The 22,833-nt window shown below is 45.6% G+C and overlaps 2 protein-coding genes across 2 annotated transcripts; both read left to right on the top strand.

The window, feature by feature from the left end:
* Nucleotides 1-3,149: 3,149 nt before the first annotated feature.
* On the top strand, nt 3,150-5,816 carry LOC123039743 (probable 1-deoxy-D-xylulose-5-phosphate synthase 2, chloroplastic). Its single transcript, XM_044462773.1, has 4 exons — nt 3,150-3,224; nt 3,356-3,538; nt 3,754-5,490; nt 5,614-5,816. The coding sequence occupies exons 1-4, from the start codon at nt 3,150-3,152 to the stop codon at nt 5,758-5,760; spliced, it is 2,142 nt and encodes a 713-aa protein (XP_044318708.1). The 3' UTR covers nt 5,761-5,816.
* Nucleotides 5,817-18,976: 13,160 nt separating this feature from the next.
* On the top strand, nt 18,977-22,146 carry LOC123042958 (mixed-linked glucan synthase 2-like). Its single transcript, XM_044465296.1, has 3 exons — nt 18,977-19,206; nt 19,645-20,368; nt 20,503-22,146. Exons 1-3 carry the CDS (start codon nt 18,977-18,979, stop codon nt 22,144-22,146), a joined length of 2,598 nt encoding a protein of 865 aa, XP_044321231.1.
* Nucleotides 22,147-22,833: the final 687 nt, after the last annotated feature.

The following is a 22,833-nucleotide window of genomic DNA, read 5'->3' on the forward strand; positions in this document are numbered from 1 at the left end:
TATGGTTTTTTATTTTTTCCTTTTTGTTTTTCTATTACTTTTTCCCTTTTTCTTTGGTTTAAACTATATTTCACTATTTCGTATCTATTTCCGTGGTTTTTAGGTTTTTTCTTATTCTTTTTATATTTATTATTTTTTTCATTTTCTTGGTTTTTTACGTTTACTTTTCCCCCTTTTTTACACATATGCACATTTTTCATATAACGCAGAACATTTTTATGCATGTTTTACATTATTTTTTAAATATATGATTTTTTTTAAATATATGCTTTGAACTACTTTCTTTTAATATACATTGTACATTTTTGATACAGTATACACATTTTTTTGTAATCATTCTTTTTCAAATACATTGTTAACTTCTTTTTTCAAATAAATGTTTTGATTTCTACATTTTTGTACATGTTGTACATTTTCTGTATAAGACAGGGGCATTTTATTATCCATTTTCTATCATTTTTCAAATACATGATGAATAATTTTTCAAATATATTTTTGATGGCTACCTTATTTGATACACATTGTACATTTTTTGTATACAGTTGAAACATTTTTTTTCAAAACATGTCAACACAACATTCTCTTTCGGACAAAGTTGCGTAATACTCCCTCTTGTGTCTTCCTCTATGGACACAACGTTAGATACTGGGGGCCCTAACAGTTTCTTATAAGCAATTGTGATGTTAGACACAAGGTTCCCTTTTCCTACAATAGTACATTTGTCCTGCTCAAGCTGAATTGTTTTCTTTTTCCTATGCTTTCTGTTCGCAATCAAATAGAAGAATAGGGTGTTGCCACCCCTCATCGACTTCCCTCACGTTGGCCCGCCCATTTAATCTCTTCTTCTCTTAAGAGTTCAACAAGTTTCTTCTCAGCCTCTTCTTTGGCAACACATTTTGCTAGGGGGGGGGGGGGGGGTTACTTCATTTCTAATATCAAGTTCACCCGAAGGCATCCATCTGGCGAGCAGAAAGTGCCCGACAAAAAAAACAGTCTCTGCCAACTGGCTAGCCCCGGTAGTGTGCAATAGCCAAGCAGATCGACAAGAACAGCTCCGCCAAATGAACACTCTTAGCATTGGGTAAATGTAGAGAAAACAACCTCAAATGATCGATTAACCTCGGAAAAAACGAGCATGCGAGTGGGCAGGATAGACCAAGGAGCGAGCGTGGCAGCACTGTGGAACAAGAGATGCGGTAACCCGTCAGTGCCGAACAAGTAACCAGCCAGGGGAACCAACATCCATGTGGTCAGAAAGCCCAAGCAAGATCCTCACAACACATGGGACCAGGGGCTCCTCACCCACCCACTCAGACATGCAAGGAATCGACATGGCAGCCCCGACAACATCCAGCATCCGAGCACGCATGAAAAAACCCGACCAACAACGCCCGATACATGCAAGTAGACGAAATGATACTAGCCATCGTGACAGCCTCGACAACATCCACTATCCAAGCAACTGCGAACAAGGCCGTCCAGACAAGCCCCACACGCACACCGACCCGCAGGGCAAAGCCTCCTATGCAGTGCTAACATGTTGACTTAGGGCGCTTTGGCGTACCCGGCTCGCGTGAACCAAGCAACCCAACAGGAATGAACGGCACTGACATGCCGATCTGGCCTCACCCGACGCATGCGGACCAACGCACGAGACGACACACACAGGCGTAACGAAAAACACTAGAAAAAGATGACCCTGAGTGTGTCTGCGACCCATGCATCATGGGACCCCTGAGAACGCTGAGGAATGCCCGCTAGGCAAGCACCGGCACGGCGCAGATCGGACGGCACAGAGCAGGCGCCGGATGCGCCCAGGAGACGGGTACTCTTGCATCTTTTATAGGAGTATAATGCATTTGTGTGCGTCTATACTGTTGTGATCCAAATACCAAAGTATAGCAATACCAAAGATAGGTAGTACTACACTCGACCGCTGTAGAAATTAATGTCTTCTTTCCCCTAACAAAATTAATGTCTTCTCAATCATATATTAGGATAACGATGTCGCGGTTTCCCAGCAGAAGAAAAACATGGCGGACAGCGCTCCAAGAAAAAACAAGGTGGTTTCTAGGAAGAGAGCCAACACAATTATCATCCTCACCCCGAGGAATATTTTTTTTGAGTATCAATACAGACACAAGCGCTCATATACACGCGCATACACTCATCTTTATGAACGCACACACGCACACCCTACCTCTATGAGCACCTCCGAAAGACTGAGCCGGCATATCATCTTGAGATTTACGAAGCAGGGAAAGTTCCAAAACGAAGGCCACCGAGCAGCGAGGGCCGTTAATTGGACGTGTCCAGAGAGAGAATCAGACGTGGTTGGGACAAGGCATCTTCTTGCGCACAAGTTATTTTTTCCAGAGTGGGTCAGCACACGTGATGCGACTGTGAGTTGGTCACCTCACGTGATGTGCGACTCTGACTGTGCGAGATGATTTCTTGAGTGGGTCAAACGTGCAAGGTGAACCGAGCCAGGCATGCTACATGTGCTGAGATAATGTAATAGTCCCTTGGATATATTATTTGTCGTAGGTTTAATACTCTTTTTGAGTGAAATTACTTGTCGCTCAAACGATATATTTAGCACTGAAATATGTCTAGATATGTGCATTTCAGTAACAACTAGTTCCGGACAGAGATAGTATAACTTGATATTAGAATTAAACTATACACAAGTAATATGAATAGGAGGCAGTATCAATCAAACAGTTCACACCTCAAGTTCGGTATTGTAGATGCTTTTCTTGGACTAAGATCTTGTCTTTCATGGTTATCTAGCAGACAGTACAATACTAATCAGACCACGTATGTAATACCAAGTCTTTAGTTTATGGATGTGACAAATTAATTATGAACAAGTGCTTGTCTCCTAGGCAAAGAGCCATCGGCGTCGCGGCTTGTGATCTCCTCCTGTTTTTTGTCCTAGTCTATTGCTTGTTCGGATGGAATCATGGGAATGGATGGGTTAGCATCTGGAGTGTGCCACTATATAATAAGCACCTCCTACTCCACATCGCCTCCACCCCGCCCCCACCTCGGCTCCTCATCTTCTCCCTCTCATCACCTCTACCGGCTGAGCTTTTACAAGCTCCAGCAAGTAGCTGTGCCGTGTGGACGTCCACGGTGTCTCTCCAATGGCGCTCCAAGCATCGCTACCTTCTGCGTTCCTCGCGCCCCCGGCCATTACTCATGCTTCTTGTTCGCGGCAGGTACATACGCGTGTTACTTTCTCATGCAGATGTTTGCCTCCGAGTTAGGTCTCCGGTGCCGGTTCGCCGGAGTACCTGTTTGATGGATGTGTTGCTAACGGGTGATTATATATGTTGTCGTACGTTTGCAGTTCAAATTGCGTGCGAGCGCTTCGGCCGCGGCTAGCAGCGCCAGCGCCGGCAACGGGAAGGTGGTGACGAGGAAGGAGCCAACGACGGGCGCGTGGAAGATCGAGTACTCCAGCGAGAAGCCGGAGACGCCGCTGCTCGACACCATCAACTACCCCGTCCACATGAAAAACCTCTCCACCACGGTACAATATAATGGCCTCCAGCTCGGGCAGCCTATATGATTTACATGATTACATCACAGTACCATTTCTAGAGAATGTCAATAAATTCTAAAATCCATTTCGCCCCCCAGTAACTATGACCTTTTTAAATCTTTTTTAGATGGTGTTTTAGGAAAACTGTTTTTAAATCTTCAGTATAGTATAGTTTGCTAAATGAATTTGGGTTGGCACGGCAGGACTTGAAGCAGCTGTCTGCGGAACTGCGGGCGGAGATCGTGCACACGGTGTCCAAGACCGGCGGCCACCTGAGCGCGAGCCTCGGGGTGGTGGAGCTGTCGGTGGCGCTCCACCACGTGTTCGACACGCCCGAGGACAAGATCATCTGGGACGTCGGCCACCAGGCCTACCCGCACAAGATCCTCACGGGGCGGCGCTCGCGGATGCACACCATGCGCAAGACCTCCGGCCTCGCCGGCTTCCCCAAGCGCGACGAGAGCGTGCACGATGCGTTCGGCGTCGGACATAGCTCCACCAGCATCTCTGCGGCGCTCGGGATGGCCGTCGCGCGTGACCTCCAGGGCAAGAAGAACCACGTCATCTCCGTCATTGGAGACGGCGCCATGACTGCCGGACAGGCCTACGAGGCCATGAACAACTCCGGCTTCCTCGACTCGAACATGATCGTCGTCCTCAACGACAACAAGCAGGTCTCCCTACCGACCGCCACCCTCGACGGTCCCTCCAAGCCCGTGGGCGCGCTCAGCAAGGCGCTCACCAAGCTCCAGTCTAGCACCAAGTTCCGCCGGCTCCGGGAGGCTGCCAAGACCATCACCAAGCAGATCGGTGGCTCCACGCACGAGGTGGCTGCCAAGGTGGATGAGTACGCGCGTGGCATGATCAGCGCCTCGGGCTCAACGCTCTTCGAGGAGCTCGGGCTCTACTACATCGGGCCCGTCGACGGTCACAGCCTCGAGGACCTCGTCACCATCTTCGAGAAGGTCAAGTCCATGCCGGCGCCTGGGCCCGTGCTCATCCACATCGTGACGGAGAAAGGGAAGGGGTACCCACCGGCGGAAGCCGCCGCGGACAAGATGCACGGTGTGGTCAAGTTTGACCCGACCACGGGGAAGCAGTTCAAGACCAAGAGCCCGACCCTGTCATACACGCAGTATTTCGCTGAGTCGCTAATCCGGGAGGCGGAGGGGGACGACAAGGTGGTGGCGATCCACGCAGCCATGGGAGGCGGCACGGGGCTTAACTACTTCCAGAAGCGGTTCCCGGAACGGTGCTTCGACGTGGGCATTGCGGAGCAGCACGCCGTGACTTTCGCTGCAGGGCTCGCCGCCGAGGGCATGAAACCGTTCTGTGCCATATACTCGTCGTTCCTGCAGCGCGGGTACGACCAGGTGGTGCACGACGTGGACCTACAGCGCCTGCCGGTGCGCTTTGCCATGGACAGGGCGGGACTCGTCGGTGCAGACGGCCCTACACACTGCGGCGCATTTGACGTGACATACATGGCATGCCTGCCCAACATGGTGGTCATGGCGCCTGCCGACGAGGCCGAGCTCATGCACATGGTCGCCACCGCCAACGCCATCGACGACCGCCCAAGCTGTTTCCGCTTCCCCCGCGGGAACGGCATTGGCGCCGTGCTTCCACTCAACAACAGAGGCACCCCCATTCAGGTAGGCAAGGGGAGGGTACTCGTCAGCGGCAACAGGGTAGCCCTGCTAGGATATGGCACCATGGTGCAGGCCTGCCTGAAGGCGGCGGAGGCACTGAAGGAGCATGACTTGTTCATCACCGTCGTCGACGCCCGGTTCTGCAAGCCGCTGGACACGGAGCTCATCCGTGAGCTCGCCGCCGAGCACGAGATCCTCATCACCGCCGAGGAGGGCTCCATCGGAGGCTTCGGCTCCCACGTGGCGCACTACCTCAGCCTCAACGGCCTCCTGGACGGCCCCCTCAAGGTAAAGACCCATTCAGATACGAATAGAATAGTGTTCCTTTGTGAAGAAGACGGAAACATTCCTCACTGGATATTTTTAGCATTGGGCGCTGACGGTTATATTTGTCATGTGATGTTGTTGCAGCTGAGATCGATGTTCCTGCCGGACCGGTACATTGACCACGGCGCCGCGGAGGACCAGATGGAGGCGGCCGGGCTGACGCCGAGGCACATCGCCGCCACCGTGCTGTCCCTGGTGGGTCGGCCACTGGAGGCGCTACACCTCAAGTGAATCAATCATCCAACCAGCATGTGTCAGTGTTACACACCCACATCCACAATATGACTCAGCACATAAAATAACGGAACTGCTGCTGCTCCCTATTCCCTAACTGTCCCGGTGCATGAACAGTACATGCTGCCTTTCGCAATGGCGGCAAAAGTCTACGTGTGGGCTACCGCGCATGCCACCATGGTGGTTTCTGCCAATTCGTTGGTGCAAGTTTTGCTTTACGCAAAACAATCCTAGCAAGTGCTCGACAATGGTAGCTGGAGATGCCATGCTAATGTTCGTCAGTGCGCATGTTCCAATGCTTCCAAGTCCAGAGCAGATACATTGGAGCCTTGCTTCGAGCCGGTGGATAGATACATTTACATACATACGTATGCATGCATCCATATGCTTTCCTCTTGGGCATTGTACAGATGGTTATTGCACGTCTATTAATTAATTAATTAATCAGACCATGTAATGAAATATCTTGCCTTTAGTTTACAGGTGTGGCAAATGAAGTGGTTTCCTCCTGTTTTTTGTCTCCTAGGAAAAGAGCCAGCATTGCGGCTTGTGCTTTCCTCCTGTTTTTTGTCCTAGTGTAGTGCTTGCTTTGATGGAATCATGGGAATGGACGGGTTAGCATCTGTAGTCCACATTGTTAGGTGGCAGAATATTCCCAGGTGCCATGATTTTCATGAGCTCTTGGCTTCATTCTTTGGAGTACTAGCAAAACCCCACATTAAAAATCATGACATGACCTCAGTAAGAGAAACTTAATAGCTGCTACCTTCCATGGTTACATAGCAGACAGTATAATATCAATCAAACAGTTCACACCAGAAGTTTCGATATTGTAGATGCTTTTCTTGGATTAAGCTCTTGTTTTTCACGGTCATGTAGCTGACACTATAATATTATCAGACCATGTAATATAATACCCTGTCTTTAGTCTATGGATGCAACAAATTAATTATGAACAAGATCCTGTCTCCTAGGAAAAGAGCCATCAACATTGCAGCTTGTGATCTCCTCCTGTTTTTTGTCCTAGTGTATGGCTTGTTTTGATGGAATCATGGGAATGGATGGATTAGCATCTGGAGTTTACGTTGTTAAGTGGAAGAATATTCCCAGGTGCCGTGATATTAGTGAGCTCTTGGCTTCATTCTTTGGACTATTAGCAAGATCCCATATTAAAATCATGACATGACCTCAGTCCGGAGAAACTTAATAGATGGCATTGGGCATTTCCAGTGTCGAAAGTGGAATGTTTGAGCTCGAGCTTCTTGGAGCCCTTTTTCGAAAACTTCAAAAATTGTACTCTATTATACTATGACTATAAAGGTCCATCTTTTTTTTCTAGCACGCACGAAAGTGTATTCCATCATGATTTTTGAATTTATCAAAAAAGCAAGCTCCATAAGGCATTTCCGGTGTCTTTCATGATTATATAGCAGACAATATAATATCAATCAAATAGTTCACACATGAAGTTTCAGTATTGCAAATGTTTTTCTTGGATGCAAGTACAAAAGGTTTGCTGCTACTTCAAAGCGAGATTTTTGGACAAACTCTAAATGTCACAACTGGTAATGATTTACGTCAATACGTCATAGCTTTCAAAGCTGGTCATATTAATCCAATCCAGCTCAGAAATGCCCCCGCATGGCGCGTCTCCTACGACTTGGGTGGCCACTAGATCCACTTTTCCCGTGCAGTGACAAATCTCAAACGTATCTATAATTCTTGATTGTTTCATTCTACTATATTATGACTTTTGTATACTTTTTATGTCAAATTAAATTATTTCTCTGGACTACCATTTTAATTCGGTGCCTAGTTACAGTTGCCTGCATGTTTTTATACTTTAAAATCAATATCTACGGAGGTCAAAAAATCTGCGGATATAATAGGATTTTTTTTGGATACAAAGGTTCTAGAAAGCACCATAGGGGCACGAGAGGAGCTAAAGGGGCTCCACTCGGACTGGTGGGGCAACCAGAGCCTTGGCCGCGCCCCATGGCCGTATGGGCCCCACCTGCACCACCTTGCGTTCATTCTTCCACCTATAAATGTATGATATCATAATTACCCAGTCAGCAACTCTACCATCAAACAGATACTCTGGTGAACCGGGACAGGAGACCTCACCTAACCCAAATGCAGATGTCTACATGCGAAAGATAACACGCAAGATCGAATCAATTTTCCCGGAGACCTACCGCAGACAAGAATCGTGAGTATGGTCGGGGCCGCGTGGAATGCTAGAGGTAGCGATGTTTGGAGCACCACTGGAGAGACACTGTGGACATGCACACGGTCCAACTACTTGTTGCAGCTTGTAATCAACTATTTCAAGTACAAGTAAAAGCCCAGCTGGTACATGAGATGGGAGAGAGGAGAAGATGAGCAGCAATAGTGGGGTGGATGCGATACAAAGTAGGAGCTGCTTGTTATATAGGCACACGGGACAATGGCTGATGTCATAAAGATGAGAGTATTTAACCAAAAACTACCACATTTCACGGAAACGTGTCGAAAAACTATCACTTTATGATTTTGTGCGAAAAACTATCACTTTTTTCCTAATCCGTGGTAAAAAAAACTACCAAGTCGCGAAATCGCTGGCTTCGCCCGCGCTAAGCACAAAACTGATCGCTTGGGCCCACAAACCAGGTGCCAGCGTGCCTCCTCGGCCCGTCCGGGTCGGCCGCCCCGGTGTCGAACAGGGCGCCGCCGCCGCGGGGGCTCTGTTGCTGCCGCTGCCGCTGCCGGTGCTCTGGCGCCGGTCGGCCTTCCTCGGGATGCGGCCGCCGTAGGAGGTGCCGAGGAGGCCCCAGCCATCCTTGTCGGAGAGATCCCAGCCGAAGTGCTCGGCCATCTCCTGGAGGACGCGCCCGACGCGCCGGCGCCCGCGGCGGCCCCGAGCGGGAGGAGGAGGGGGATCCTGGCGAGATCCTGACCTCGGCCAACCTCGGCCGCTCGCGCCCCGCCATGTTCGGCCGCGCCCGGCCTCCTCTTCCACGCCCTGCGGCGTGCTCTGCGCGCGCACGCGCCACGCCCGCCGCCGCGCGCTCCCGCCAGCGTGCGCGCACACGTCCTCCCGCACCTGCGCCGCGCGCGCCCTCCCTCTCGCCCTGGCTGCGCCCTGCTCCCGCTCCGCTGCTCCCTGGCCAGCTCCTCGCCGCGGCCGCTGGCGCCCCGCCCCGTTTTCGCCCGCGCGCGCATCTGACCGATTTCGCCGCCTGGGCGCGCCCCGCCAAGGCCGACGACGTCGTCTGGGCCGACGCCGAGGACGGTCTTGGCCCTCCCCCTGCCAGCGCCCTAGTCGAAACCTTCCCAACACGCATCGAAGAGCACCACTGCCGCCGGCATGCGAAAGGGATAGAGGCAGAGGCGCGGCTTGGCGGCGAAGATGACCGTTGAAGCGGGCGCGCCACAGGTGTGCTCGGGTGAGGGGGGAGCCAAGGAAGGAAGAGCTGGGGGTGCGGTGGAGCTCCAGCTCGCCGGCCGGGCCGGATGGCCACACTGGCACCTGGTTTGTGGGCCCAAGCGGTCAGTTTTGTGCTTAGCGCGGGCGAAGCGAGCGATTTCGCGACTTGGTACTTTTTTTGCCACGGATTAGGAAAAAAGTGATAGTTTTTCGCACAAAATCGTAAAGTGGTAGTTTTCGACACGGTTCCGTGAAATGTGGTAGTTTTTGGTTAAATACTCTAAAGATGACCAATGTGGAGAATCAAATTCGAATTGGAGAAAAAGGTAGCTGTGAGAACTCGGAAATGTTGCATTAACTGGATTGTGATGAATTTACTTTATAATCTGAAGTAGCAAATAGCAGTAAAAATTGAAAATGTGACTTTAGTAGGTTTTGGCGATAAGGAAGCCACCAACACTTAGTCATGTCAGCACTGCCGTGAGTTCTTGTGCCCTCCATCGGCTACTATGGCGGCGGAAGGAAGCGGGAACACTGGGTCTGTGTGTCTGATCCTTGGCGCATAGGGTCTTTTGAGTTTTTTTTGTCACTCATGAAGTTGGGGCAGCGGCGGCGATGAGAAAAATGGCTCTTATATTTTCCCAAGTTGATACTTTTCCTTGGAGTGGCGCAAATGATTCAGAGAATGGAGTCGATCATCACGCTTCATCTGCGTGATTTGTTTGTTCATGGTGCCTGCTTCCTGCGTTGCGGCATGTTTTCGTTTTCCAGTTCCATATCTGTCCGATGAAGCTCATCTAAATACGGCTCCATCGGGGAAGTTCATAGATTAGTGTCCCCTCCTATATCTGGACGGAGCGAGGATTATCATTTGGTCCTCATCGATGCCGGTTCTCTAAGAACGCAATATATGCAGACCGGTCGCCGTGTCTTCTGGTTTATATCGATGACTTCCCTATCGGTACTACTACGAGTTCCTGGATTTCGAAAAGGATGCTCTGATAAGGCGGAGGCTCAGAGGCACCAAGGAGCTCTACATACCACACGCCACTTCAGATGTAGAAGGAAGACAATGTTGATTTCTTGAAGGACTTGACTATAATTTTCTATTCTTATAATTCAGACCATGTTACGAATATATCTTTACTATTAAAAGCGAGTCTTCGGTCATGATGGTAGGTTTGGTGTTTGTTTGCCGCCCCTCCTCCCAAAACCCACGTCATGCATTAACTCAACCAAATAAAATCAAAATCAAATAATACCAAAACCTCAACTAAATCAAACAAATTGTTGTTTTCCCCTGCTCATACCAAAATCAAGTCAAATCTTATCAAACCTCAACTAAATCAAAATGGTCCTTGTCTTTCCCTGCCCATACACAAACCAATATCCAAAATAAGATTGGTGTAACGTATATGTCGGATAAGATTGTTGTTGAATCACTCAAATATGTATGTCTTCACTGCAACAAACTAAAAATTAGCTAGTAGCTTCCCTTTTTTTTGCTAGAAAACTTAGACAATTAGCTAGTAACTTCCTAGAAAACAGTGCAATTATACTTTTTTAACATTGGCCAGTGATACATACACGGAAACATTTGGACTGGTAGGGTGAAATAATACGGTTACAAATGCCAGAAATAATAATACTTTTATAACATAATTTTTCATAATTTTGCGCATGTCCATGTCGTGAATACTAGTATAAGTCTATTCTCAATCCAGAAAAAGTAGTCCCTCTGTAAAGAAAATATAAGATCATTTAGATCGCTAAAGTGGTGATCTAGACGATCTTATATTTCTTTTACAGAGGGTGTATAAGTCTACCTTGTAGTTGTTTTTTCACGATAATGAAACAAGAAAAAGGGTACCTCACGTGTGGTGACCAACTCACAGTCACACATCACGTGTGCTGACAAAGCCAGGAAATGGTAAGACCGAGGCGAAGCTAAAAAAGAAGCTTGTGCGCAAGCAAGATGCCTTGTGCCAACCGCGTCTGATTCTCTCTGGACGAGTCCAATTAACGGCCCTCGCTGCTGGATGGCCTTCGTTTTTGTGGAACTTAGAAAAACGATCTTCGTGTTGGCTCTCTTCCTAGACACCACCTTGTTTTTCTTGGAGCACTGAGCGGAGCAATGCTACACCTACATACGGAGATTTACGTATCCTACGTAATTGCTGAGTTGACAGTTACTGATTCGGCATTAGTTGGGGGCGCGGGCCCACCACGGAAATCAGGGGGTCAGTTTGATTAGCGCTTTAGCAAATTACGTAGGTTACATAACATCTGTTCGTAGGTCTAGCATTTTTGACGAGCAGCGCTCCAAGAAAAACAAGGCCAGTTTTTCTTGTGCTGCGAGCATGCCAGGACGACGCAGCAAGCACGGGGTCACACTGTGCAACTGAGTTCGACTGAGACAAATCTACTCGACACTTTTGCTTTTGTGATTACCTGAAAGCACCCTCGCGGTAATTAAATTTGACCCAACATTAAGGATTGCCTCCCCTAAAAAAACATTAAGGATTGCCCAAATTGAGAAGAAATTAATTTCTACGGCGGTCAAGAGCAGTACCGTAGCTTTGCTCCGGCTATACTTTCATATTTGGGCCATAATATTATGTAAATTCGGATTTTTTTTCCTTTATAACACAGTATAAAGATAGACGCACACAAATACATGGATACAGTTACCCTTATGAATTCGCACGTACACCCTAGCACTAGAAGAATTCCGAGAGACTGAGCCGACAGGTTTAAGATTGAGATTGACCAAGTCACCACAGTGAGTGGCGGATCTAGGATTTTAAAACAGGATGGCCCACCTTACAAAAATGATAATAAACTAACATTATCAACAGCGCAATAGCACGTAAATCAATTGGACAATGTCACAATGTATTGCAATGGACCAAACCTTGCCCTAATTAATATATCAATCGTGATTGATCAACTGGACAACCGTGACACAGAAACCACAATGTTGACCTGTCCTAACGAATGAAAAATTGGGGACAGGCGCCTGCCTCAGTGGAGCTGCAGGCAGGCTGGCTGCTGCACCTGGTGGGCGGGGCAGGGCTTCCTTGATGAGGGATCCCGTTGACACACTGTTTACATTTTAAATATATGATGAATGTTTTTTTAATACAGTGAACCTTCTTATGAAATACACTAAACATTTTTAAAATACACACTGAACATTTTTTAGTATCTTTTGAATATTTTCTCCGTATATGCTTAATATTTATGTAATACACGTTGAACTTTCATGTAATCAATGGTGATTTCTTTCTAAAGGAACACTAGTTATTTTTAAACACATACTGGACATTTTTTTAAATGATTTAAAAAACTTTTTTATTTTTAGAAGTTTCTCATTTTAAAATTCCTAAAAATCTTCAAATGGGGGTGGGGGGGTGGGGGGGGGGGGGGCTTAAAGCAATCCGAACAAAAACATGTAGAAAAAGAAACCAATTAAAAGATAACTGCTCAACAGAGCTTCCATATATTGCCAGTCGGCCGGCGGCCCATTACATGTAAACCTGCTGAAGCCTCATCTATATTACGCTAACGTTTCTATAAAAGCCAAATCTGTGTTACGCCAACGATTGTCAAATAGGAGCGCTGTACCTCTACCTCATCTATATTACGGCAGATTGTCGAGCGAACGCACAGAGGCGAGCGACCTAGCGACCCAGATGGGCCAGCCCAACTACGCGCTACAGTATCCGCTTTTGGGTACTTTCTGGATGGTTCCTGATGGTTTTGGGAACCTTCCAGAAGGTTCTTGAACCAGTTTTCCCTGTTTTTTTTTTCTTTTTCTGTTTCTTTTTTTCTTTCTCTTTTTTTCTTCTTTCTTTGTTTTTCTGTTTCCTTATTTCATTTTTTCAATTCCTTTTCTTCTCTTTTTATTTCTTTTTTCTTCGTCAAATTTTCAAATTCCTTTCTTTTTCTTTTTTCTTTTCTCCCTTGTCGTTATTTCTGTTTGTTTTCTTTCTTTGGTTTCTTATTTCATTTCCTTTTTGTTTTCTATTTTTTTAAAAATATTCAAATTTTGTTTGCCTTTCCATAAAATGTTCAGTTTTCTAAAAAATGTTCTTAAAATTCAAAAATTGTTCTCATCACACAAAAAATTTCAAAAATTTCGAAATTAATGTAATGTACCAGACTTCAACTTTTTTGCTCACGTTTTCGAAAAATGTTCGCGCTTCCAAATTTATTCGGGATTTTTCAAATCTGTTCTCCATTTCAAAATTTGTTATATTCAAAAAATGTTCGTGCTTTAAGTAATTGTTCGCGCTTCCAAATTTGTTCTACGTTTCAAAATTTGTTCTCAAGATTCAAAAAAAAAACGTTCGTGCTTTAAAAAAAAATCCGCGCTTCCAAATTTGTTCTCCATTTCAAAATATCTTCTCAAGATTAAGAAAATGTTCGTGCTTTAAAACATGTTCATGTTCAAATTTTGTTCTCAATTTCAAAATGTGTTCTCTAAATTAAAAAAAAATTCAGGACTTTAAAAAGCGTTCATTTTATCAAAACTTTGTTCAAGCTTTTTAGTTTTTCTACTAAATTTTGGAAAGTGTTCGCTTTTTAAGAAACACCTTTTCAAAATAATTTTTGCTTTAGGAATTTGAGAAAATGTTCGGATCTCCATTACATTTAGCTCTGCACGCCATGGCAACCCAAGAAAGATTGTTTATCACGTTGGTTATGCGCGTGCGTACAAAGATGGAGGTCCCTGGTTTTATCCCTCCCTCGAGCGGAGTTTTTTGTGATTTTTTTACTGCATTGCGTGAATGGGCCGGCCCAGCTGGAGACGCGCCTGTGCGTCCGCTCGACAATTCGCCGCAGCGAGCAGCGCATAGGAGCTCTCTATCTCGCTTAATGCGAGACCGACTTCCATCTTGTAGAGTTGTAGTAGACGACCACTAGAATGAGCCGGCCCAATTATAACGTACATGAGCGGTTTTGCTAAGGTCTTGCACATCAGTTTTTTTTTTTGCAGGAAAAACTTTCAATCTATTCATCTTCAATCATGATAGTACAACGAACACTAGAAAAAATAAAAATTACATTCAGATCCGTAAACCACCTAGCGACGACTACAAGCACTGAAGCGAGCCGAAGGCGCGCCGCTGTCATCAGTTTACGCAACTAGTACTCAAAATTACCTTGTCTAAAAAGACAAAACTACTCAAAATTGCCTAAAAAATTCACTACTAAAAAAATAGTTCATGGAACGTTCTACCGGTTTTTTACCCGTTTCGGATAGTTTTCACATATTTCTTATATTTTGTTCTTTATCAATGTCTTAGTTTTCCTTTTTCCTTTTTATTTTTTTATTTTTGTTTCAAATATATGTCTACATTTTGAATACATGTTGTACGTTTTTCAGGTACACGATGAACATTTTTCTGAAATAAATTTTAGAAAATAATGAACAGATATTAAATATTTTGAAATACAAGTTGAACATTTTTTTGGATCACATGCTTTTTGTAACGTACATTGGTTTATATTATATGAAAGTAATTTATTAATTTCATAAAAATATTTGAACATGTGAACACTTTTTAAATTTCATGTATATTTTTTAGTGGTATGTAAGGATGAAAACGGAGCAAAAATGAATGAAACTGGTTGCTACCACATTTGTTTTCATATTTTTTGCCAAAGCAGAAACAAATACAAAAATGAAAATGGAAACAGATACAGCTGGAAACGAACACGGAGTGAATACGCCGCAGAAACGGCAACGGAAGCAGGTGTTCACCGGAACTAAAAAAAACCCTTGAACCAAAGGGAAAAATACATGCAAACCAACATATTTAATCAATTGTTAGCATGGCAAGAAATTACTATGACGGTAAATATTATAAGATACGCAATTATATTTTCTGAACTATAGCAATACAAACATATTTGTGCTAATCAGGAGGAAAAGCTCCATATATAAGCAAAACACGGTGTATGAGGTCACTCTCTTACAACTAAAGGACATTGTAGCATCACAAAATAATCTGCAAAGGGGAGTTTCAGGCCTGGCCTCCATTGTGGTTACAATCAGGCCTAGCTTACTTGCATGGTAATAGAAGTTGGGCCATACACGAACCATTCTGCTCATTGCTTGATTATGTGATGTTTGATGGTTTGACCACAAAGCAGTCATAAGCACATAGTAGAAACGAAAAGTTATGTGTCTGTTCCACGGGAAAACGCCATTCCATTTCTGTTTCCATTTCCGGAAAAAAAAAATCTGTTTCCGTTTCATCCTGCACATTTCTACTTTCGTTTCCATATTTCCTCTCCGTTTCCACTTTTTTACCAGAAAACCGGAAAGTTTCTGCTCCGTTTTCATCCCTAGTCGTATGAAACATATTTTTAACTTATGAAGTATATTTAATATTGTATAAAATGTTTTAAAATATTAGAACATACATTTTTAAAAATGTGATCATTCTTGAAATGTCACTAATTTTTTTTGAAAGGTAAAAAATATTACAAAATTTTGATGAACATTTTTTAACATTGAAAACATTTTTCGAGTGTGCGATATCCATTTTATTGAAAATTGAATAAAATTCATTTCTGATATATATGTGTTAACAATATTAAATAAGTAGCAAAATTGAAAATGCACATGGGTCCTACGTACATGTGCATGTGCTCCTGTTTTAGGTGCACGCGCTGCTGCCTCAGACACTCACTATCAATGAACAAACCAAGCTACCGGGTCGGCTCCCTACCAAATCCCTTGGAATCATTCCATTGAAGAATGAACGTGAAATCATTTGATACAGGGCGCACACCCCTGTCCAAGTGGGCTATCTGCCCTTGAGATCTCAATCCCCTCTAGTTTTCTGCGCTAGGTTTTCTCTGGTTTCAGTTTCCATCGGAACTTTTTTGGTTTGTTGGTTTTTCTATTTTGATTTTCTTTTTTATTATAACTTCATGATTTGTTCAATTTATGTAAACATCTTTAAATCCGTAATTTTTTCAGAAAATTCATGAACATTTTTTAGATTCACAATATTTTTTAGAATTCCTAAAACAAATCTCCGAAAAATTAATATTTTTTGCACCTGTTAATGATTCATGATTTTTTTCAAATATATGAACATTTTCAACTTCATGCACATTTGTAAAATTTGTGAAGTTTTCAAATGGGCGAATTGTTTTTCAAATTCCTATTTTTTTCAAACCCACACTTTTTTCAAAAGTCAATGGCCAAACAATCAATGGTCAACCTTCAGTGGTCATATAGTCGAACAAGGGGGGAGGAGGGCGGAGAAGTGAGCGGCCTAGTCGCGTTTGTTGGGATGGCCCATGCGAGCAGGCATGTGAGCGCTGATATGCTAGCTAGGTGGCATGGGATGCTAATAAAATATCACTTTCAACTGAAAGTGATATTTTATTAGCACATGAAATTCCTAATTCTAACACAAATTCGTTTATGAGGTGCAAAGAAACAAAATCAGAATTGAATAGAGCCGAACATGAAACATCACTATTCATTGCTGAATTTGTTTTAATAGCTCCTAAATGATTTTGTGTTTAAACTTGGAATTTCACATGGCAATATGACATCACCCTCTTAACATATTGTAATTTTTTCGATTTTTTTAATTTCAACGTGGTTTCTTTGAATTGAGACTTAGTTTCCTCGCGATATATATTCTCTCATTGCAGTTTTCTAGTACGCTCACAAGCAGACCTGGTCATGGTGGTGTTGTACCTAACTACTGTAATCATCATTCCAAGATCGTTAGCACCAACGACGTGGCGCAGCAACCGGTGTCTACTAACAGGATCTCCAGAGCACTACTTAATTATTATTTTTGCGGAAAGAGCACTAGTTAATTAGGGATTATTCACGCTCTGAACATCATGCTTTGAGAACTAGGCAGTAGCCCAGTGGCAAGGGTGCACAGTGGTGTAGCCTGCGTCTAGAGTTTGAATCCAGTCGGCAGCGAATTTCTGGTGCCTCACCTTAGATGGACTTCTTCTATAAAAATATGTCATAGGTGCTGCCCATGGATCTCATTTTTTATTTATGCAGACAAAAAGTTTAGTTGACACGGGAGAAACTTAATTTGACATGCCAGTGGAATAGACCGGTCCTGAATTCACTTAAGACCCACATGGCAGGGGAACCCCTTCTGAACAGGCAGACAAGAGGTGTTGGGTTTGCAACTAACCATGCATATAGAAAACGGTCAGCACAACTAAGACAACCTCTAGATTACAATACACTATTTTTTAACGGTAAACAACAATAATTCTCTATAGATCTTTGTTTAATTTATCCTTACTAGGTAATTGCCCATGTGTTGTAATCAAGTTTCAAAACCAGGGGACGGGGGTGTACATGTTTAGTGTTAATCCTAGTCACTTCTAACATATAGTACGTCTTAGGATTCTCGTCCACATCATATGGCATTGTTGACTATTTTTACCGTTAAATCACTCCTCCCTATCCTCCTACTATAGAATTTGCTCGAATTTCAGTATGAATATGTCTTCTTTTTTGTGTTCACCCTTGTTGAGATCTTTCTATAAAGAAGACACATGGAGGAATAGTTGGGTAATGGTGGTTCCCGCGCCTGCAGCGCCTTAAAATGTGACAACTTAATATCGCCATGGTAAACCCAGGATTGCATTGTACCAAATCATACTTTCATACTTTCTGCAAGTACTTCAGTGGTGAGAGCCATTATCGTTGCTCATCAAAGCAAAGAACGATTATTTTCACAGCCAACCTCACAGAGCAATCTTGTCAAGGTATATCAAGTAATGGGAATATGCTAGCTCCATCGGCTTCTTTTTTTGATGAATTTCTATTGATAATAAGAATCAAACCTTGAATACACTACAAAAATTTACCATTCAACATTGAATTAGAAAATAGGCAATCTCTGGTGACATCACAAGAATTTATTAAACTTGCATGATCACATCCTTAAATACCTGAGTAGCATACACAATACAATCACGAAAAAATGAAGAACTGAGTAGCCCTTTATGAATGTAGCTAGCATGCGTCATGGAAGAAGGTGCAAAAGATGCGAGCTACCTATACAATCTTTACATCAGATGGGTAGATACAACAATCTCAAAGGTGAACATGAAAATAAAGTAGATGTACGTATTTTGAGGACGTGGAATTTACAGAATGTTGGTAGAGTTGAGGAAAGGTGAGAGCAAGCTACCAACTAGATCAGTTGATGCTAATTGTTGCTCCATTGTTCTTATCTTAAGCTCAGACTGATGCAATGGTGATTCATAAGACCCATAGAACTGGCTCTAGTTGCCTGGTTTTGGAACTTGATTATGAGAAGGCCCATGACAAAGTGAAATGGTGATTCATGCGCACACACGTTGGGAACACTATGTTCTCCCGTACCTTTCCCTACGTCCTTTTCGCCACATCTTAACTTGATATGCTAGTGCAAGCATACACGCCTTTCTAACGATCGATGTCGACATGAAATATACTTTTTTCCTTATGTAGTAGCAGGTGAGCTTCCGCCGGCCGGTTGTATTTGATCGGCCAGACCTCAGAATACGATCCTTTCCTTGCCGCAGTTGACCACGCCGAACTGCCGAAGTGGCCGCCGATGGTTTATCATAGCAACGAGGACGACAACGACGACGAGGAGCTAGCAGTAGCACTAGCATTTGACCTTGCGGAAGCGGCTGCCCACGCTGTATATAAACCCCCAACGGACACGCATCCCCAAGACACGAACATACTGGCATAGGGGCGTGTGCGTGCGTACACCAACATCGGCCACCTTGGCTTGCACGATGGCTGCGGCAGTCACTCGCAGATCCAACGCCCTCCGCGTCGACGTCCCGGATGGCGACGCCGTTGCCGTCTCTGTCGCGGCGGACTCCCCCGTGGCCAAACGGGGCCTTGGCGCCAAGGACGAGGTGTGGGTTGCCGCCGATGAGGGAGGCATCATGTCGGGCGACGGCAACCGGCCTCTGCTGTTCCGGACCATGAAGGTCAAGGGAAGCATCCTGCACCCTTACAGGTCGATGATCATTCCCCATTCTGGTTTTCACACTACTATACCTCTGTCCCGTAATAAACATAGTGCGCGTTTGATTGTTTTTCTAAAGGTCATACTTTGAAAAAGTTTATAGAAATACTTAGCAATGTCTAGAGAGAAGAATACAAAGTCAATATCAAAATTCATCATGAAATATATTTTTGTATGGTATATACCATACATTATATATTTAAGGTAGATAATCTTTTATACCATCTGTTTCAAAATAAGTGTCGTGGTTTTAGTTCATCACGACACTTAGTTTGGATGAGAGGAAGCACATGAATTTGTCAACATTTAAAAAGCTTTGCGAAACCAACGCTCACTAGCAATGTACAGGACGAATGGAGGACTATGATTCTATATGAAGGATTTCACAATCCTACACTTGTGAATAATATTATCTTTTTGTAACAAAAGGTTCTTGATGCTCGTGCGCTTGGTCGCCGTCGTCGTCTTCTTCAAGTGGCGCGTGGAGCACAAGAATCACGACGGTGTGTGGCTCTGGACCGCGTCTATGACTGCCGATGCCTGGTTCGGCTTCTCATGGCTCCTCAACCAGCTCCCCAAGCTCAACCCCATCAAGCGCGTCCCGGACCTCGCCGCCCTTGCAGACCGACACGACGATGCCACCCTTCCAGGGATTGATGTCTTCGTCACCACAGTCGATCCCGTGGATGAGCCCGTCCTATACACTGTAAACACCATCCTCTCCATCCTCGCTGCCGACTACCCGGTCGACAATTACGCCTGTTACATCTCAGATGACGGTGGCACGTTGGTGCACTATGAAGCGATGGTCCAGGTTGCCAGTTTTGCTGCGTTGTGGGTCCTGTTTTGCCGGAAGCATTGCGTCGAGCCAAGGTCCCCCGAGAGCTATTTTGGGATGAAGACACGGTCCTACGCCGGGGGTATGGCAGGAGAATTCATGAGGGATCATAGGCGTGTCCGCAGAGAATATGAGGAGTTCAAGGTGAGAATAGACTCCCTTTCTACGACCATCCGCCAACGATCTGATGCCTACAACTCGAATAACAAAGGAGGTGTAAGTGCCACCTGGATGGCTGATGGGACACAATGGCCGGGTACATGGGTTGAGCAAGCCGAGAACCACCGAAGAGGACAACATGCTGGAATTGTTCAGGTAAAAATTCCTCCTCTTCATGAAAGTGAATATCTTCGAAAAATATTTTGAGTAATGCGTTGTCGGTGTATAAAGTAGATATTCAGTTTACTGTGAGTTGGCAAATTTCTCAAGTTCATTTGCTCTTTTGACAGGTCCTACTAGACCATCCAAGCTTTAAGCCACAGCTTGGATCACCCGCAAGCACCGACAATCCATTTGACTTCAGCAACGTTGACACGAGACTCCCCATGCTCGTCTACATTTCTCGAGAGAAGCGCCCTGGTTATGACAACCAAAAGAAGGCAGGTGCCATGAACGTGATGCTCCGTGTCTCCGCACTGCTCTCCAACGCGCCCTTCGTCATCAACTTTGACTGCGACCACTACATCAACAACTCACAAGCTCTCCGTGCCCCTATGTGCTTCATGCTCGACCCTCATGACGGTCAGAACACGGCGTTCGTCCAGTTCCCGCAACGGTTTGACGACGTCGACCCAACTGATCGCTACGCCAACCACAACCGTGTCTTCTTTGACGGCACCATGCTTGCGCTCAACGGCCTCCAAGGGCCTACCTACCTCGGCACCGGCACCATGTTCCGTCGTGTCGCGCTCTATGGCATCGAGCCGCCACACTATAGAGCAGAGAATACTAAACTTGTTTGTAAGACAGGTGAGTTTGGTTACTCGACGTCATTCATCAACTCGGTGCCGGATGCCGCGATCCAAGATCGATCTATCACCCCGGTGTTGGTCGACGAGCGCCTCAGCAAGGACCTAGCTACCTTGATGACGTGTGCTTACGAGGACGGGAGCTCATGGGGGAGAGATGCCGGGTGGGTGTACAACATCGCGACGGAGGACGTGGTGACAGGATTCCGCATTCATCGGCAAGGGTGGCATTCCATGTACTGCTCCATGGAACCCGCGGCATTTCGTGGAACGGCTCCGATCAACCTCACCGAGCGCCTCTACCAAGTGCTTCGGTGGTCTGGCGGGTCCCTCGAGGTGTTCTTCTCCCACAACAATGCCCTCATCGCCAGCCGCCGGCTCCACCCTCTGCAGCGCATCACCTACCTCAACATGTCGACGTACCCGATCGTCACGGTGTTCATCTTGTCCTACAATTTCTTCCCGGTCATGTGGCTCTTCTCCGAGCAGCTCTACATCCAGAGGCCATTCGGCACGTACATGGCGTACCTTGTCGGCATCATAGCGATGGTGCACTTGATCGGCATGTTTGAGGTGAGATGGTCGGGGATCACGTTGCTAGACTGGTTCCGCAACGAGCAGTTCTACATGATTGGGGCGACGGGTGTGTACCCAACAGCGGTGCTCTACATGTTGCTGAAGCTCGTCACGGGGAAAGGGATATACTTTAGGCTCACATCCAAGCAAACGGAGGGCTGCTCCAACGACAAGTTCGCCGATCTCTACACAGTGCGGTGGGTGCCGCTGTTGATCCCGACCGCCGCAGTCATCATCGTCAATGTCGCGGCCATCGGGGCAGCAATAGGCAAGGCGGCGACATGGGGCTTCTTCACAGACGAGGCGCGACATGCGCTTCTCGGGATGGTGTTCAACATGGGGATCCTCGTGCTCCTCTACCCGTTTGCACTTGGCATCATGGGGAAGTGGGGGAAGAGACCCATCATCTTGTTCATTGTGTTGGTCATGGCCATCAGCGTCGTCGGGCTCTTGTATGTCACGCTGCACGCCCCGTACACAGGAGAATGGTCACAAGTTGCCGTTTCTCTCGGGAAAGCATCGCTGACCGGGCCATCTGGATCTGGGTAGGGACGGACAACTCATCTTTTATTTATATTATTATAGTGCAATGATTTATATTTTTCACAACACAATAATTTAAATTTTTGGGTACATATGTAATCATTCCTACTGTATACTCTATTCAAGTACCCCGTGTATCCATCGAGTTCGAATTGTTTCTGGAAATTTCTAATTACCCTTTGTGCACCCGTTTTTTCTAATTATTTTTGAAACATCACGTCTTCATGTGAGCCTCGGCAAGCGGCGGCATGAGGCGGACCGTGTCGGGCCATGGCTACCTTTTGGGGTGGGCGCGTCCATTTCATCAGTTGATTGGCAGCCAGCTCTCCGGTTAGTGCGCCATACGGAGCGCCATTCTGAATATCCGATGTTGTTTCAGACGGAAACAGTAACCTTGGTTTGCTTGCCTTGGGACGTCCCTGTCCAACGGCTTCGTTGAAATAGAGTACACACTACTCAATCACGACGTGGTTGGGCACAAGAACACAAGATTGGTTTGTCCTCAGTACAGTAGACAACAACTCAGGATCCAGAGCAGCCCTTAAGACTAAACAGTCGTAGTACCGTGACTGCACCTGTCAGCCAGGTCAGGTGGATCCCCACCACTCTATGATGCATTGGACACTCAAGCGAGCTCGTGGTAGGTAGCAGCAAGCCATTAATTTCCATTCGGCTCACTTTTTTTATAACATT

The sequence above is a fragment of the Triticum aestivum genome, chromosome 2B, assembly GCF_018294505.1.
Source record: "Triticum aestivum cultivar Chinese Spring chromosome 2B, IWGSC CS RefSeq v2.1, whole genome shotgun sequence".
In the NCBI taxonomy this organism is placed as follows: Eukaryota; Viridiplantae; Streptophyta; class Magnoliopsida; order Poales; family Poaceae; genus Triticum; species Triticum aestivum.

What these genes read in the sequence shown, in the direction of transcription:
- LOC123039743 (XM_044462773.1), top strand. Translation starts at nt 3,150, where the DNA reads ATGGCGCTCCAAGCATCGCTACCTTCTGCGTTCCTCGCGCCCCCGGCC. An exon ending in ATGCTTCTTGTTCGCGGCAG is followed by an intron (nt 3,225 to 3,355) that starts GTACATACGCGT and finishes GTACGTTTGCAG; the next exon opens with TTCAAATTGCGTGCGAGCGC. An exon ending in TGAAAAACCTCTCCACCACG is followed by an intron (nt 3,539 to 3,753) that starts GTACAATATAAT and finishes TTGGCACGGCAG; the next exon opens with GACTTGAAGCAGCTGTCTGC.
- LOC123042958 (XM_044465296.1), top strand. Translation starts at nt 18,977, where the DNA reads ATGGCTGCGGCAGTCACTCGCAGATCCAACGCCCTCCGCGTCGACGTC. An exon ending in AGCATCCTGCACCCTTACAG is followed by an intron (nt 19,207 to 19,644) that starts GTCGATGATCAT and finishes TTGTAACAAAAG; the next exon opens with GTTCTTGATGCTCGTGCGCT. An exon ending in AACATGCTGGAATTGTTCAG is followed by an intron (nt 20,369 to 20,502) that starts GTAAAAATTCCT and finishes CTCTTTTGACAG; the next exon opens with GTCCTACTAGACCATCCAAG.